This window comes from Scyliorhinus canicula, chromosome 4 (genome assembly GCF_902713615.1).
Source record: "Scyliorhinus canicula chromosome 4, sScyCan1.1, whole genome shotgun sequence".
NCBI classification, from domain to species: Eukaryota; Metazoa; Chordata; class Chondrichthyes; order Carcharhiniformes; family Scyliorhinidae; genus Scyliorhinus; species Scyliorhinus canicula.
This window is the reverse complement of record NC_052149.1, coordinates 116,359,653-116,378,308: the sequence shown is the minus strand read 5'-3', so window position 1 is coordinate 116,378,308 and position 18,656 is coordinate 116,359,653. Positions and strand designations below refer to the sequence as shown.

General features: G+C 47.8%; 1 protein-coding gene across 1 annotated transcript in view; it reads left to right on the top strand.

Annotated features, from left to right (window-relative positions):
- Positions 1-14,334, top strand: part of LOC119964233 (pappalysin-2-like) — a 61,990-nt gene extending 47,656 nt beyond the window's left edge. The window contains exon 2 of the mRNA XM_038793516.1: positions 13,268-14,334. Coding sequence (XP_038649444.1) covers positions 13,268-14,334 — 1,067 coding nt within the window. The remainder of the gene's footprint in view (positions 1-13,267) is intronic.
- Positions 14,335-18,656: the final 4,322 nt, after the last annotated feature.

Sequence of the window (18,656 nt, the reverse complement as noted above, 5' to 3'; positions counted from 1 at the left end):
AAGGATGCACAATTCGGTTCGGATCTTGGCTTTGTACAGGTAGTGCCTCCTGCCTGGTAGGCGTGTGCTTATGTATATGATCGCGCTTCTGCTGAGTGCTGGAAGCACAGTTACTTCAAATTCTCTGTTTGTTCATCACAGGCAGGGTGTGCAGGCCAATTGAAAACACATTTTCTGGCTCGGCTCCCACCCCTGGTTTTGGATTCCAGTGTGTTTCAGACGCTGTGGAATTGAGCTCGATTGTAGTAAGTTCTCCCTGAAACTGTTTTGTAAACATGGGAGGCCTTACTTGGGAACGGCTTGTTATGTTTGGATAATTAACCGCAGAGAACCAGATCTAGAATTGGTTCCACTAAGGGCCTGGATTTGCCAGCTTTGCCTGTACCTGTGGAGAGAAACCTGTTTAATGCTTGTCCTGGGTGAGATTCTCCCCATTCAGAGACTGGGAATTTTATGACTCACTCGTTTTATTATTTCCGCTGGTATCCCTGGAATAGCAAGTCTCTCCTGCTTAAAGGGAAACCCTGCTTGCTGGGGCTGTGGAAACCACCACTGTTTTACAATTGTGTAACGTGGACGAGTGCCAATGCACACAGTGCAGGGAAGCATATAGGGGTTGGAAGGAGGGGAGGGGGCCGGGGGGAAGTCAGCCTGGGGTTGGCAGTTAAGTGATGCCAAGGGTCTAAAACGGCAGCCAGGAGAATGGATCACAGAACTGAGACCAGAAAGAATCTGCATGTTTTTCCTCCTTGGGTTTTGCAGGCAGGTGGATCGAGTGGATCGGACAACCTTCACACTGCAGTTAGTGCTGGTCTGTGTGAGACCTGGGTGCTGGGAACCAACACTTCCAAAGACGGTGTGAAACAACTTTGAAGTAGCGAGACAAGTCCCAGTTTCAACACACAGAGAGCAAGAACCTGCATTTTAGAACAGTTATTTTGCAACTGACAGATGTTCAACTGCATCACAGCAATGAGGTACTTTGGAACTGGAGTCCATGCTGTAATGTAGGAACTGCGGCAGATCATTTATTTGTAGCAAAGGCCGAACAATAAGCCTTTTTAGTGATGTTAATTGGCAAGGGATGGGGGAGATCCCACCTGCTCTTCTTAAAAATACCTCCTTGTTATATCCGCCTGAGAGGTTAGGTGGGGTCCCTCAGTGCTGTACTGAAGTGCCGGCCTAGATTTTGTACTCCAGTCTCTGTCGTGAGATTTGAACCCACAAACCAAAGGTGGGAATGTCACCATTGAGCCAGGCACATTTGAGGCACCCTTGTTTACTTTATTCCTGGCTTCTCTCCTCCATGAGAATTCTCACAGGAGTTCAGACTTACTGGGCGGGATTTTCCGGCTGCGTCCGCCCGGCGACCAGAGAATCCCGCCTGAAGCCAATGGAGTTCTCCATTCTACGCGGCTCGCCGGTGGCATTCTTGTGGTGGGCAGGGTGGGAGAAACCAGTCTACTCATTCGAGCTTCTGCCTGGGGTTTTTGGTAAAGAACTTAGGCTCAGGTCACAGTTCGAATGTGCGGTCGACTATTGATCAGCATCCCAGAGCCACGAGGTATCGGTGTCTGGGTGCATTTACATGGCAGCCGAGGAAACTGACAGGAGATCTGCAGAAAGTCCATACACACATGATCTGGGTCCCATAATGGTGGACCATTCGAATCCTAATACCCCCTTATCAAATGTGAAGCTGTGGAGTTAGTCAGGGTATTCAGTGGGAATGTCTGAAGCTGCAGGTAAAAGTTGACAGGGTCATTCTATAACCCTACATTCCTGCAAGAGAAACGGCACTAACTTAGTGTGAAAATGGGAGCTAAAATGATGCAACCTCAGAGCTCCACCTCCAGCATTAACTTCTTTTATCTAAAGTCTAGTCTTTCTTTTATTTAGTTAATTATTTAAAAGTTGCTGTTTGGTTGAGAAGAAGGTGAATTTTCAATCAGCTTTAAACAAAGGTTCTACTTGCAGCTGGAGCTTGTTAATTAGTTAATTGGATTAGGCCAGTTTTCAGAGGCGAGAGTCATAGTATAAATCTGAGCTAGTTACAGTGCAGACTTTGTTTGCACTGAGTGCTGAATTTGGGTGCATTTGAGTGCTATAGTGAGAGTTTGGTGACTGAGGGAGTGCTGAATTTGGGTGCATTTGAGTGCTATAGTGAGAGTTTGGTGACTGAGGGAGTGCTGAATTTGGGTGCCTTTGAGTGCTATAGTGAGAGTTTGGTGATTGAGGGAGTGCTGAATTTGGGTGCATTTGAGTGCTATAGTGAGAGTTTGGTGATTGAGGGAGTGCTGAGTCTGGGTGCATTTGAGTGCTATAGTGAGAGTTTGGTGACTGAGGGAGTTAGGTGAGGAGGGAGTAAGGTGCTCCTTTTCATTTCATTTCCTACATTTCCTCAAAGAGCGTGAAGGGAGTCGGGTGTTTGCCGAGAGTACAGCTGACTGGGAGCAGAGTCGGAGGGCGAGTTCCAGTTGGTCCACAGTGCAGCTGTATTCTGTAAGGTAAGAGGGGATGGAGGCTAGGGCAGTTGCATGCTCCTCCTGTAGGATGTGAGTGGTGAGGGATACCACCGGTGTCCCCACTGACTATACCTGTGGGAAGTGCACCCAACTCCAGCTCCTCAGAGACCGTGTTAGGGAACTGGAGCTGGAGCTGGATAAACTTCGGATCACCTGGGAGGCAGAGGGGGTAATAGAGAAGAGTTACAGGGAAGTAGCCACACCCAAGGTACAGGACAAGAGTAACTGGGTTACAGTCAGGGGAAAGAAAACAAATGGGCAGACAGTGCAGGGATCCTTCGTGGCCGTTCCCCTTCAAAACAATATACCATTTTGGATACTGTTGCGGGGGGGGATGACCTACCGGGGGAAGGCCCTAGCGACCAGGTCTCTGGCACTGAGTCTGGCTCTGGGGCTCAGAACGGAAGGGGGGAGAATAGAAAAGCAATAGTGATAGGAACTCAATGGTTAGGGGAATAGATAGGAGATTCTGTGGTCACGAGTGAGACTCCCGGAAGGTATGTTGCCTCCCGGGTGCCAGGGCCAGGGATGTCTCGGATCGTGTCTTCAGGATCCTTAAGGAGGAGGGTGAGCAGCCTCATGGTCAGAGGTCATGAGCCTCAGAGGTCATGGTGCATGGTACCAACGACGTAGGTAGTAAAAGGGGTGTGGATGTAATAAACAAGTTTAGGGAGTTAGGCTGGAAGTTAAAAGCCAGGACAGACAGAGTTGTCATCTCTGGTTTGTTGCCGGTGCCACGTGATAGCAAGGCTAGGAATAGGGAGAGAGTGCAGTTGAACACGTGGCTGCAGGAATGGTGTAGGAGGGAGGGCTTCAGGTATTTGGATAATTGGAGCGCATTCTGGGGGGTGCGATCTGTACAAGCAGGACGGGTTGCATCCGAACCTGAGGGGCACCAATAACCTGGGAGGGAGGTTTTCTAGTACTCTTCGGGAGGGTATAAACTAATTTGGCAGGGGAATGGAACCGGATTTGTAGTCCAGCAACTAAGGTAGCCGATGTTCAGGATGTCAAAGTGTATAGTGAGGCAGTGGGGAAGGTAACGCTGACAAAGGAGAGTACTTGCAGGCATGGGGATGGGTTGGAGTGTGTATACTTCAATGCAAGAAGCATCAGGAATAAGGTGGGTGAACTTAAGGCATGGATCGGTACTTGGGACTACGATGTGGTGGCCATCACAGAAACTTGGATAGAAGAGGGGCAGAAATGGTTGTTGGAGGTTCCTAGTTATAGATGTTTCAATAAGATTAGGGAGGGTGGTAAAAGAGGTGGGGGGGATGCATTATTAATTAGAGATAGTATAACAGCTGCAGAAAGGCAGTTCGAGGAGGAAATGAAAAATGAAAATCGCTTATTGTCACAAGTGGGCTTCAATGAAGTTACTGTGAAAAGCCCCTAGTCGCCACATTTCGGCGCCTGTTCGGGGAGGCTGGTACATGAATTGAACCGTGCTGCTGGCCTGCCTTGGTCTGCTGTAAAAGCCAGTGATTTAGCCCAGTGTGCTAAACCAGCCCTTTCTCTGCCTACTGAGGTAGTATGGCTGAAGTCAGAAATAGGAAAGGAGCAGTCACCTTGTTGGGAGTTTTCTATAGGCCCCCCCCAACAGCAGCAGAGATGTGGAGGAACAGATTGGGAAACAGATTTTGAAAAGGTGCAGAAGTCACAGGGTAGTAGTTCCCAAATATTGAGTGGAAACTCTTTAGATCAAATAGTTTGGATGGAGTGGTGTTTGTGCAGTGTGTCCAGGAAGGTTTTCTAACACAGTATGTAGATTGACCGACCAGTGGGGAGGCCATATTGGATTTGGTACTTGGTAATGAACCAGGGCAAGTGATAGATTTGTTAGTGGGGGAACATTTTGGAGATAGTGACCACAATTCTGTGACTTTCATTTTAGTAATGGAGAGGGATATGTGTGTGCAACAGGGAAAGGTTTACAATTGGGGGAAAGGTAAACACGATGCTGTCAGACAAGAACTGAAGTGCATAAGTTGGGAACATAGGCTGTCAGGGAAGGACACATTTCAATTGTTCAAAGAGCAGACACTATGTGTCCTTGATATGTATGTCCCTGTCAGGCAGGGAAGAGATGGTCGAGTGAGGGAACCATGGTTGACAAGAGAGGTTGAATGTCTTGTCAAGAGGAAGAAGGATACTTATGTAAGGCTGAGGAAACAAGGTTCAGACAGGGCGCTTGAGGGATACAAGATAGCCAGCAGCGAACTGAACAAAGGGATTAGGAGAGCTAGGAGAGGGCATGGTAAATCTTTGGCGGGTAGTATCAAGGAAAACCCCAAGACCTTTTACACATATGTGAGAAATATGAGAATGACTAGAGCGCGGGTGGGTCCGATCAAGGACAGTAGCGGGAGATTGTGTATTGAGTCAGACGATATAGGAGAGGTCTTGAACGAGTACTTTTCTTCAGTATTTACGAATGAGAGGGTGCCATATTGTTGGAGAGGACAGTGTGAAACAGACTGGTGAGCTCGAGGAGATACTTGTTACGAAGGAAGATGTGTTGGGCATTTTGAAAAACTTGAGGATAGACAAGTCCCCCGGGCCTGACGGGATATATCCAAGGATTCTATGGGAAGCAAGAGATGAAATTGAAGAGCCGTTGGCAATGATCTTTTCGTCCTCACTGTCAACAGGGGTGGTACCAGGGGATTGGAGTGTGGTGAATGTCGTGCTCCTGTTCAAAAAAGGGAATAGGGATAATCCTGGGAATTACAGGCCAGTTAAGTCTTACTTCGGTGGTAGGCAAAGTAATGGAAAGGGTATTGAGGGATAGGATTTCTGAGCATCTGGATAGACACTGCTTGATTAGGGATAGTCAGCACGGATTTGTGAGGGGTAGGTTGTGCCTCACAAGTCTTATTGAATTCTTTGAGGAGGTGACTAAGCACGTGGATGAAGGTAAAGCAGTGGATGTGGTGTACATGGATTTCAGCAAGGCATTTGATAGGGGCTGGTTTAGCACACGGCTAAATCGCTGGCTTTGAAAGCAGACCAGGGCAGGCCAGCAGCACGGTTCAATTCTGGTTCCAGCCTCCCCGAACAGGCGCCGGAATGTGGCGACTAGGGGCTTTTCACAGTAAATTCATTTGAAGCCTACTTGTGACAATAAGATTTTCATTTCATTTTATTTCATAAGGTTCCCCATGGTAAGCTTATGCAGAAAGTAAGGAGGCATGGGATAGTGGGAAATTTGGCCAGTTGGATAACGAACTGGCTAACCGATAGAAGTCAGAGAGTGGCGGTGGATGGCAAATTTCAGCCTGGAGCCCAGTTACCAGTGGCACACCGCAGGAATCAGTTCTGGGTCCTCTGCTGTTTGTGATTTTCATTAATGACTTGGATGAGGGAGTTGAGGGGTGGGTCAGTAAATTTGCAGATGATACGAAGATTGGTGGAGTTGTGGATCGTGAGGAGGGCTGTTGACAGCTGCAAAGAGACGTAGCCAGGATGCAGAGCTGGGCTGAGAAGTGGCAGATGGTTTCTTAAACCTGAAAAGTGTAAGGTTGTCCATTTTGGAAGGACAAATATGAATGCGGAATCCAGAGTTAACGGTATGGTTCTTGGCAATGTGGAGGAGCAGAGAGATCTTGGGGTCTATATTCATAGATCTTTGAAAGTTGCCACTGAAGTGGATAGAGCTGTGAAGAAGGCCTATGGTGTGCTAGCGATCATTAGCAGAGGGATTGAATTTAAGAGCCGTGAGGTGATGATGCAGCTGTACAAAACCTTGGTAAGGCCACATTTGGAGTACTGTGTGCAGTTTTGGTCGCCTCATTTTAGGAAGGATGTTGGAAGCTTTGGAAAAGTTGCAAAGGAGATTTAACAGGATGTTGCCTGGAATGGAGAGTAGGTTTTACGAGGAAAGGTTGAGGATGCTAGGCCTTTTCTCATTAGAACGGAGAAGAATGAGGGGCGACTTGATAGAGGTTTATAAGATGATCAGGGGAATAGATAGAGTAGACAGTTAGAGACTTTTTCACCTGGTGGAACAAACCATTACAAGGGGATATAAATTTAAGGTGAATGGTGGAAGATATAGGGGGGATGTCAGAGGTAGGTTATTTACCCAGAGTAGTGGGGGCATGGAATTCACTGTCTGTGGAAGTAGTTGAGTCGGAAACATTAGGGACCTTCAAGCGGCTATTGATAGATACATGGATTATGGTAGAATGATGGGGTGTAGATTAATTTGTTCTTAATCGAGGACAAAAGTTCGGCACATCATTGTGGGCTGAAGGGCCTGTTCTGTGCTGTATTTTTCTATGTTCTATGTTCTCCACTGGGCACGTCAAATCACCCTGATTATTTGCTTATTTTTCTCGGGAGTTGAAACAACCTCCTTTTGTATAGTTTGTTGCAGGAATTAAGTTAGTTCCTGAAGGAGGCGAATGGGTGCAGACGTCACTGTTTGTCCTGCAGGAGGACCTCGGGCATCCACCTTGTCCCAGAGACAAGTCTTTTAACATTTTATTTGGTGCATTTTTTTCCCAGCCTTTTGGAGCTGGGCGTCAGCCAAAAATAACTCCTTCTGTAAAAAGGAATACAGAGACTTTCAAAATGAAAACAAAACCAACTCTATTGACCTCAGTCCAACTTTACAGGATGCACTTACAATGAGCAAACAAACATTCTATTAACCAAACTCAAATCGGGGAGTTTTCCCAGTTAATATTGGACAGTCTAACTGGTGTCAAGGTTTGATTACTTCTGATAGAGCCTGCCTAAGCTGCATTACCTTGTGACCCTTGAACATCCCCAGTGACCCTTGGTGCCGGCGTTAACAACAGGCGATGTGAGCAGACACTGTTGATGGATCCCACAGTCGAACAGCATACTGACATTCTCTGTCTGGAGCTCAGTCATGAGTCAGCATGAATCACCAGCTCTGAGAACGAACGGTGATAAAGAACAACACTACAATGTACTGTTTGGATTTTAAGCTCCATCTGTGTCAACAAAAGCCAAAGGTTGCCTCCACGGCACGTGACCATCTGCTAATTATGCTGAGGAGGGAGCTCAGCTGCGTATCCAGGCAACTGCAAGGGAAGCAGCAGGGATGTTATCTGGTACCACGTGGCTTTGCTCTTTAACCAATTGCACTTCGCTGTCAGGTTAATGCACAGCTGAGCACCAGTAAAATATCTGAGGATGTCTGGCTACAGGCTGTGAGTCACCCTCTCTACAGTTCAGCACCTCGGATTTCTCCTTATACTTTCAAATTTGAGTACAGGAATCACCCTTTTCCAAAGCCTAGCACCCCCTCCTCCGCCCATACCTCAAAATCGTAGAGGCAGGAATGTGTTGAAACGTGGGCACACTATTGAAAGTAATAGAATGATATTGCACGTAAGGAGGCCATTTAGCCCATCATTCCTGTGCCAACTCTGGGACCCAATTAGTCCCATTCCCCTACCCTTCCCTCAGAGCCCTGCACATTTCCCCCTTCAAGTATTCATTCAATTCCCTTTTTTAAAAGTTACTATCAAAACTACACTAACACCCTATAAGACAGTGCACCCCAGATCATAACAGCTTGTGCAAAAACAAATTGCATCCCTCAAGGTGCCTCCTCTGGTTATTGACCTGTTACCAGTAGAAACACTTTCCCCTCATCGCTCAGAACCTATTTTGGAAACCTCCAGAACATCTCAACTTAACCTTCCTTAGTGGGCCACCAATGAGTCCGAACCGAGTCAAAAGAAAACTTGGTTTATTGCAAAGCCATTATATTTACAATATACATCAGATCCCAGTTGGGTCTGCTCTGCCCATTCCATACATTGCCGACCTCATACAGATCTCAGTCATGAATGACCTTGGGCTCCCCGCCCTCTTAGCGGGCGAGCTTGTATTCGGCGAGACTCGCGCGGAGACTGATTGCTCCAACACCGTAGGTCTTCTGCGGGTTGCAACATCTTCTTTGCTCGAAGGAAAACAAGGCCATTTTCTGTAGTCTCGCCACATAACTGCAGCCCCATGTGAATTAGGGGCTGGTTTAGCACAGGGCTAAATCGCTGGCTTTGAAAGCAGACTAAGGCAGGCCAGCAGCACGGTTCAATTCCCGTACCAGCCTCCCCGAGCAGGCGCTGGAATGTGGCGACTAGGGGCTTTTCACAGTAACTTCATTTAAAGCCTACTTGTGACAATAAGCGATTTTCATTTCATTTCAAATGCAGCCTTTCCATAAGGTGCACGGAGGTCAGATAACTTGTAATCAAGTCTGTTTGAGGTATTTTGAGTAGGTACACGTGACTTGAATTTATGGTCACCTCAGAAGGGCCCAGTATGTGACGCAATGACTGTGACTGCTACATCTGCCAACATGGGCAGCTGCTCAGTTCCTGAGAAGGTTCCACAAATAGAAGTGAAATATCTCTGTTTGGACTGAAGGGGAAGTGTTGAACTCTCTGCTCTTCAGTGTTGAACACCTCAGGTTAACGTTTCCACTGGAGAACAGCAGTGCAGGGACCACACTCCCCTGACCACTGCACAGCAAAGCTGGCTTTGATATCAGCTCAAATCTGAGAATGAAATTTAAACCCACAAATTATCTGACTGAAGAGTAGGCAGTGCGAGCACTCAAACCAAACTCATTCATTTGAAGAGCTTTTCCTGAGAACCATCTTCACACTGGATATCTTGGAGATTTGGAACTCAAGACTCCATCCTTTTCAATCTTGTTCAATTAATAAGGTGTAGGAAATAAAACACTCAATAAATCCAAACAAGACTTTAATTCTTCCGATTTCAGTGCTCCGCTCCTTCGCACATTCTTCCAGCCACTTTTCTCCAACAGTATTGGACGCAACTGAATGTAAACGAGTCCCGTTCTGGGCGGGATGAGCAGATAAGGCTCACCGAGGCCACACTCAGTCACATTTCCTACACTGTGGAGCTCCGCCAGCCATTGCAGGAAGAGATTGTGGCGCTGTTTAAAAATGGCAACCCGACCACTTGACTATGAACGCGACCCCCGGACTCCCCCAACTCACCAGTTGGGGGGTCCTTGAGCCACCCCGCACCACACCAGGCACCACGCCAGGCATCCATGCACCCGATTCCCAGCGCAGGCAAAATGCTATCTGGACACCTTGGCACATCCAGCCTGGCACCCTGGCAGTGTCCCTTCCATCCTGGCAGTACCTCCTGGGCACCCTAGCAGTGCCAGGCTGGCACCTAGGTGGCATTGTCAGTGTGTCCAGGTGGCACTTATGTGGCAAGCTGGCATTGCCATGGTGTCCAGGTGACATCAACAGTGCCATGGTGGCAATCAATTGGCAAAAAAGGGTGTACTTTGCCCGGTGATAGGCGGTGTTTGCATCTTAACCCATTGGGATGGTTCATTGGGACTGAAGCTAATTGCCTGTGTGAATGGAGAATTTACGGGAGTTTCATGACAGGAGAATCAGCACGAACCCCTTACCGATTCCGGTACCAGCAAGGGACCAGCACCAGCGCCATGTGAAACGCCCGGGCAATGTGCTGAAAACGGCCGGAGGGAAAGAGGGAGTGGCTGGGCTGAAGGGGGATAGGGGCTAGGGTCGTTACTATTACATTGTTAAAATAAATATGACAAACAGTTTGTATTAAATAGTTCTGCCTTTGTATGTAAGAATTTGGATTGGATACCGTGGGTAACATGGTAGCACAGTGGATATGAAATGAAATGAAATGAAAATCGCTTATTGTCACGAGTAGGCTTCAATGAAGTTACTGTGAAAAGCCCCTAGTCGACACATTCCGGCGCCTGTCCGGGGAGGCTGGTACGGGAATTGAACCGTGCTGCTGGCCTACCTTGGTCTGCTTTAAAAGCCAGCGATTTAGCCCAGTGTGCTAAACCAGCCCTATGGGGAGAACAAAGAGCAATATAGCACAGGAAAAGGCCTTTCGGCCCTCCAAATCTGTATCGGCCATGATAAGACTATCATGGTTGCTTCACTGCTCCAGGACCCCAGGTACGATTCCGGCTTGGGTCACCGTCTGTGCGGAGTCTGCACGTTCTCCCTGTGTCTGCGTGTGTTTCCTACGGGTGCTCCGGTTTCTTCCAACTGTCCAAAGATGTGCAGATGTGCATGGATTGGCCATGCCAAAAAAGGTTAGATGGGTTACGGGGTTGGGTGGAGGCTTAAGTGGGGTGCTCTTTCCAAGGGCCAGTGCAGGCTCAATGGGCCGAATGGCCTCCTCCTGCACTATAAATTCTATGATTCTATGATTTGTTTGTCACGTGTATCAAAGTACAGTGAAAAGTAATTTCCTGTGAGCAGCTCAAACAGATCATTCAGTACATGAAAAGAAAATACATAATAAGGTAACACGAGGTACACAATGTAAATACATAGACACTGGCATTGGGTGAAGCATACAGGAGTATAGTCTTGATCAGCTCAGTCCATAAGAGGGTTGTTTCAGAATCTGGTAACAGCGGGGAAGAAGCTGTTTTTGAATCTATTTGTGCGTGTTCTCAGACTTTTGTACCTCCTTCCTGATGGAAGAAGTTGGAAGAGTGAGTAAGGCGGTAGGGAGGGGTCTTTGATTATGCTGCCCGCTTTCCCAAGGCAGCGAGAGGTGTAGACAGAGTCAATGTATGGCAGGCAGGTTTGTGTGGTGGATTGGGCTGTGTTCACAACTCTCTGAAGTTTCCTGCAGTCTTGGGCCGAGCAGTTTGCCATATCAGGCTGTGATGCAGCCAGATAGGATGCTTTCTATGGTGCATCTGTAAAAGTTGGTAAGAGTCAATGTGGACATGCCGAATTTCCTTAGCTCCCTGAGGAAATAAAGGCCCTGTTATGCTTTCTTGGCATTTGATAATGTTTGGAGTAAATTATATTTTTCAAAAATGATTGGTTAATTCACTTGTGTTGTGACTCCAGGACAGGTAGGGCAGGAATCGACCACTCACTTACCCAGGGTGTTGTAACAGTGTCAGTGGCTATTTATTCCACAACTCTCTCACTCTGTGAATGGGAAAGCTCAGCCCCATTCCAATTTCCTAATCATTACAATTTTACCATTTGTCCTTCGATATTCAAACCCATCAACAAAGGGGACAATTAGAACCAAAGATCTTCATTGACATAGTCCGCCTTCATGTAAATGTACCAATCACATGTAAGGATTGGTGAAACAATAATGTGACTTCTTTATTTGAAGATAAGACTCTGTACAGAGAATATTCACTGGGAGGCTGTGGGTATCATTTCTAATCTTGATCACTGAATCTTACATATATGCTGTATATCCCATTCCGCCTCAGTGATGATGATTGACAACTGTTTAAGATATAAACAGATTTAAGATAAATTTAAGCTGCCTTAAAGAAATATGTCAACATATCACAATATGAAACTTCCAAAGCTTCACTTAGTTCACCTCAAAGTCCCCGCTTTTTCAACGAGAACAAGGGCAACTCCCTTCAGCAGAACGTTAATTCCCAATGTTTGAAAACATTTTATCTGCTGCTCTTGGTGCCTTCTGAAGAGCAATAACATCTCTCCAAGGATTAGATGATTAGAACCCACAAGTGTAACCCCCTTGTGGTCTGAACAGTGTAGAACAGAAGCAATCTCTCCACCTATGTTTTTTAAAGTTTCCTTAAAACTGGCCTCTTTGCCGCAGCCTCCTCGGAATATCTGCTTCTTTAGCTCAGCATTGTTTATTTTTATTTGATTGTACTTTTGTGCCCTGGGATGTTTTAGTTTAGTAAGTTGGCCGAAACAAAAACGTGCTTTAGTTTATAATAATTATTATATACTACTGGGTCTTCTCTAGTCGGTGCCTGACTATCCGACTCTATTTATACAGAGCCAAGTATTATTAAGGGTCCTCCGCCCCCTTATCTGGGGAGCTCCTATTCTGAAAGATCCACAGAGTAGTTAATCATCTCCACCCCTTAAGACCTGTGTGGGTTATAACTGATGCTTTCCTGCATTGAATGTTTTCTTGTCATTGCTAGCTGGTGTGCTGTTACTAAACTTGTTTTGTGTACTTGTACTGATTACACGCTTCTAACCAAGGAATCATCACGCTTTAATGCTCTATAGTCTCAAGGGAAGCTTGTAATGAATAATCTCAAATTATTTCCATCCCTACTATCATTCGTGTATACATGTACCCTTTAGTTTTTCTATCCTATTTTTCCGCGTTACAAACTGCTCTCACTCGCTAAATTTGGAAGGACAAAACAAACTATTATCCTGCTGTGGATTTAGTCTATGATGTACCATCAATTCACTACAAGATGATGAGAACGAGTGAATACATTCACCACAGTCTAAAAATCACATTGACGGTTACATCTCTGTACCCGTGTGTCAGCTATGGCTCAGCGGTCACACCCCTGCTTCTGAGTCTTTTCACTGCGACCTAAAACGCAAGATGTGTGGTCCCTCGCAGTAAACATCACACAACTCCGCCAATGGCCAATGTTCAGCTACCTTCACCATTGGAAAACATACCGTGATGGATGGGGAGGATGCAGTAACTCCCGTTACCTAGCCACTGCTGTTGTGGAAGTTTGCTGTGTGAAAAATTGACGACATAACATTATAACAGTAACCAAACTCTGTAAAGCTTTGAGACATCCTGAAGTTGTGAAAGGTGCTATATAAATATGTTATTTCCATATATGACTGGACAGGGGCCACACATTGTGCTGCCATTACTAAACCAATTCACAATGCCAGTGTGCAAGATAATCAGTCTTTTTCTGTCTTTTCTTGCAGGGCTCTTTGATAACTGCTCCTATTCACTCAGTGAGAAAGGCTGGATGATTGGCATTCAATCAGTAGAATATTCTGGAAGGAAGGATCCCCGTTTCTTCTTCTCCCTCCGCACAGACCGAGCCAGGAATGCCACCACGGTTTTTGCCCATCACCGTTACCATGCCAATGCCTGGACTCATGTGGCTGCCTCTTATGACGGTAGGCAGATGAAGCTGTATGTGAATGGAGCAAGAGTTGGTGCGAGTGCCGGACAGTTGGGAGATCTGCACAGCGCTTTTATGAGCTCCTGCCGGACATTGTTGATTGGTGGGGACAGCTCTGAGGATGGACACAGTTTCCGTGGTTACCTGGCTAGCTTCACACTCTGGAAAACTGCAAAGTCTCAAGAAGAATTAATGCAGAGTTATCATCGAGGTGTTCATGGGGAAGATTCATTGTTGGTCTTCAATGCAGATTTCTCTAAAATGGAAAATCAATGGATACCAGAGAAGGACAGTCATTATCCTAGCTGGGAAATTATGCTTCTGCCGGGGCCTAAGCTGGCATCTCCTTTGATCCCTCCGCCATGTGGACTGACCGTTTGTGACAATATTGACGTCATCAAGAACTACAACAGCTATTGGCCGCTCCGGAATGAGAAGCTGATCCGCTACAGAGTAATCAACATTCATGATGATAGACGGCTTAACCCCACTGTCTCAAAGCAGCAGATTGAGCTCCAGCACCAGGCCCTGAACAAGGCATTCAGCGGGTACAACATAACATGGGACCTCACCATCACCGAGGTCCTGAACACCACCATTCGCAATCGAATCATTCTGGTCAACTGTGAGAAGAGCAAGATCGGGAATGACCACTGTGACCCAGAGTGCGACCACCCTTTAACAGGGTACGACGGAGGGGACTGTCGCTTTCTGGGGAGGTGTTATGTTTGGAAGAGGAGGGATGGGATCTGTAACATGGAGTGCAACAATATCCTGGATGACTTTGATGATGGTGACTGCTGCGATCCCACGATTACAGATGTGAGGAAAACTTGTTTTGACCCAGACGCCCCAGAAAGGTAGGAAACATTGTGCTTTTTTTGGCGAATATTACAAGCGAAAACTACTGTGCATATTACAGTTCAACATTGCCACTGTTGGCAACTGTAACATGTTCAGTATTAAGTACTTCCAAACCAAGTGTAGAATACTCTAAATGTAGAAGAGCTGAAACAATATGACTTGGGCTGCATTTCAGAAGAACAGCAGTGTGAAACTTCCATTTCTCACATTGTCCATCCTTACAACCCCTTCCAAATTGTGGCAGTTTTTCAGAAGAATCTCTTGCTGCAAAATAGAGGGGGACACCCTCCGATTAGCCTGGGCTGAATTTCAGCCTGATTCTTAGGGCTCCACCATGCACAGAACCACGCCAGCCGTTCCGCGCATGCGCAAACTCGTGCCGTCCCTTTGGCGCTAGCTGGAATGGCGCCAATCCCTCCAGCATCCACCTAGCCCCCGAAAGTGCAGAGAATTCCGCACTTTCGGTGGCTGTTGACGCCGGTGTGGTTGCCGCCAGTTTTCCCGTTGGCGTGGGGACTTAAGTCCCCAGAAGGGAGAATCCCGGCCAGTATACTTCAGTTGTTAGAGGGATTAATATACCACTGATCACAGACCAAATCAATTAACCAATAATTCTTCGATAAATGCAAAGTCTTTGGCCTTTGGCTCTGAAAATCCCCTAGTCATCTCCTGCTCCCTCTCTCTCTCTTTCTCTCTCTCTCTCTCTCTCTCGCTCTCCCTGGACCGTGTCTTGCCTCTCTCTCCCTCTCCCTGGACCATGTCTTGCTCTCTCTCTCTCTCCCTGGACCGTGTCTTGCTCTCTCTCTCCCTCTCCCTGGACTGTGTCCTGCTCTCTCTCTCTTCCTGGACCGTGTCTTGCTCTCTTCCCCCTCTCCCGCTTCCTGGACCGTGTCTTGCTCTCCTCTCCCTGGACCATATCTTTCTCTCTCCCTGGATCATGTCTTGCTCTCTCTCTCTCTCTCTCTCTCTCTCTGGACCATGTATTGCTCTCTCTCTCTCCCTGGATCATGTCTTGCTCTCTCTCTCCCTGGACCATGTCTTGCTCTTTCTCTCCCTGGACCATGTTTTGCTCTCTCTCTCCCTGGACCATGTCTTGCTCTCTCTCTCTCCCTGGACCATGTCTTGCTCTCTCTCTCCCTGGACCATGTCTTCCTCTCTCTCTCTCTCTCCCTGGACCATGTCTTGCTCTCTCTCTCTCTCTCTCCCTGGACCATGTCTTGCTCTCTCTCTCCCTGGACCATGTCTTGCTCTCTCTCTCTCTCTCCCTGGAGCATGTCTTGCTCTCTCTCTCTCTCCCTGGACCATGTCTTGCTCTCTCTCTCTCCCTGGACCATGTCTTGCTCTCTCTTTCCCTGGACCATGTCTTGCTCTCTCTCTCTCCCCCTGGACCATGTTTTCTCTCTCTCCCTGAACCATGTCTCGCTCTCTCTCTCTCCCTGGACCATGTCTTGCTCTCTCTCTCCCTGGACCATGTCTTGCTCTCTCTCTCTCTCTCTCCCTGGTCCATGTCTTGCTCTCCCTCTCTCTCCCTGGAGCATGTCTTGCTCTCCCTCTCTCTCCCTGGACCATGTCTTGCTCTCTCTCTCTCTCTCCTGAACCATGTCTTGCTCTCTTTCTCTCTCTCCCTGGACCATGTCTTGCTCTCTCTCTCTCTCTCTCTCCTGGACCATGTCTTGCTCTCTCTATCTCTCTCCCTGGACCATGTCTTGCTCTCTCTCTCTCTCCCTGGAACATGTATTGCTCTCTCTCTCTCTCCCTGGATCATGTCTTGCTCTCTCTCTCTCTCTCTCTCCCTGGACCATGCCTTGCTCTCTCTCTCCCTGGACCATGTCTTGCTCTCTCTCTCTCTCCCTGGACCATGTCTTGCTCTCTCTCTCTCCCTGGACCCTGTCTTGCTCTCTCTCTCTCCCTGGACCATGTCTTGCTCTCTCTCTCTCTCCCTGGACCATGTCTTGCTCTCTCTCTCTCTCTCTCCCTGGACCATGTCTTGCTCTCTCTCTCTCTCTCCTGGACCATGTCTTGCTCTCTCTCTCTCCCTGGACCATGTCTTGCTCTCTCTCTTTCTCCCTGGACCATGTCTTGCTCTCTCTCTCTCTCTCTCCCTGGACCATGTCTTGCCCTCTCTCTCTCTCCCTGGACCATGTCTTGCCCTCTCTCTCTCTCCCTGGACCATGTCTTGCTCGCTCTCTCTCTTCCTGGACCATGTCTTGCTCTCTCTCTCTCTCCCTGGACCGTGACCTGCTCTCTCTCTCTCTCTCCTTGGACCATGTCTTGCTCTCTCTCTCCCTGGACCATGTCTTGCTCTCTCTCTCTCTCTCCTTGGACCATGTCCCACTCTCTGGACCGTGTCCTTCTCTCTCTCTCTCTTTCTCCCTCTCTCATTCTTCCTGGACCGTGACCTGCTCTCTCTCTCTCTCTCTCTAGACCTTGTCCTGATAAGTCTCTCTTCTGTTGAATGGACAGACATTTAATTTCAAGCCCAGTTATAAAGTTGCCATTGTTAATTAACTGTTCAATACTGAAATGAAAATTTGTGAGTTTCTGTAACCAAGGGCTAGTCTGCAATACTTGGTTGACAACCTGAAAAACTAATGTGTCAAAATGAGGGGCAAAACTGTGGAATGGTGGCCTGTTGAAGTAAGGTGAACATTGAGAAGCTAAGTGAAGAACTTTATGTAAGAGTGCAGTGCATTACTGAGACTGAAGAGGAAAGGGTCTTTCAAAGATTGAAGCAGCACGGTAGCATGGTGGTTAGCATAAATGCTTCACAGCTCCAGGGTCCCAGGTTTGATTCCCGGCTGGGTCACTGTCTGTGCGGAGTCTGCACGTCCTCCCCGTGTGTGCGTGGGTTTCCTCCGGGTGCTCCGGTTTCCCACAGTCCAAAGATGTGCGGGTTAGGTGGAGTGGCTATGCTAAATTGCCCTTAGTGTCCTAAAAAATATAAGGTTAATGGGGGTGGGGTTGTTGGGTTACTGGTATAGGGTGGATACGTTGACTTGAGTAGGGTGATCATTGCTCGGCACAACATTGAGGCTGAAGGGCCTGTTCTGTTATGTACTGTTCTATTCTATGAAGCAAAATCTGGGATTTTCTGAGTCTGCCTGTAGATGAATAAAAGGGAAGCAAGAAGGTTCAGGGATTTCAAGTTCTGTGGGAAAATTGAGTTGGAGTTGGAGCAGTGAATCTTCACTTTAACAAGAAGGAAGGAAGTAAAGATGGTGTCTGGGATTCTCCGAAATCCTAGCAAGTGTTGGCGCCGGCATAAACGCCGGAGTGGTGCACTGGTGCCCAGCGATTCAGGGGGCTAGCACCGTGCGAGAATGCTGCACGCTACTCCGGCGCCAATACATGGCCCTGCACTGCTAGCGCGGTCTATGCATGCACGCAATGGCCATCTCTGCGCCAGCACGTGCGCGTGATGGCTGTCTCTGCACTGGCGCATGTGCGTGGTGGCTTCTCCGCAGCGGCGCGCGCAACATGGCGGAGCCCTACAGCGCGCCCGTGCGGAAGGAGGTAGGCCTCCTCCAGATCGCGGGCGCCCGCCGATCGGTTGCCCCTGATTGCGGGCCTGGATGCTGTGGAGGCCCCCTCCCACCATGATGGCCACCATGGCCGCGGGTCTGAGCTCCCACCGGGTGGAACCAGGTTGGAACCACGCTAGCGGGAATTCGGCCGGCGAACGCGGAGAATTGCGGCGCCGCGTCGACCGCGCGAACGCAATTGCCGCCGATTCTCCAGTCGCTGAAGAATCACGTCCTAGCGTCGGAAATTTCCCACGTGACCGGCGATTCTCCGACCCGGCGTGGGCTTGGAGAATCCCGGCCCGCATTTTTGAAACTTCAGCCATTCATCCGTGCATTTTTTACCTCTAGACGTTGACTATTCTAATTCCTCCCCACCTTACTGGCCTCCCATATTCTACTCTCCCTCATCTTATGTTCATCAATGCTGTCCATGTCTTAAGTCTCACCAAATCATGTTCACCTGTCCTCCACTGTGCTTGTTGACCTTCACCGGCTCCCAGTTAAGCGAAGGTTCAATTTGAAAAAAAGCCAATCCTTCTTTTCAAATCCCCTTATGGCCTGAAAGGTCCCTATCTCTGTAAGTTCTTTCGAGCCTTACAACCCTCCAACATATCTGCGCTCTTATATTTCTGGCCCCTTTTGCACCTCCAGTTTTAATCAGTTCACTATTGGTGGCCACACCTTCAATGCCTCAGCCCAGAAGCTCAAAGGAAACTTAAAACATCAAAAAAATTTAATTAAAGGAGTTCATGAAATACTCCAATCCCTGTGGTGCCCACTGTGCACGAAAGACCTCAA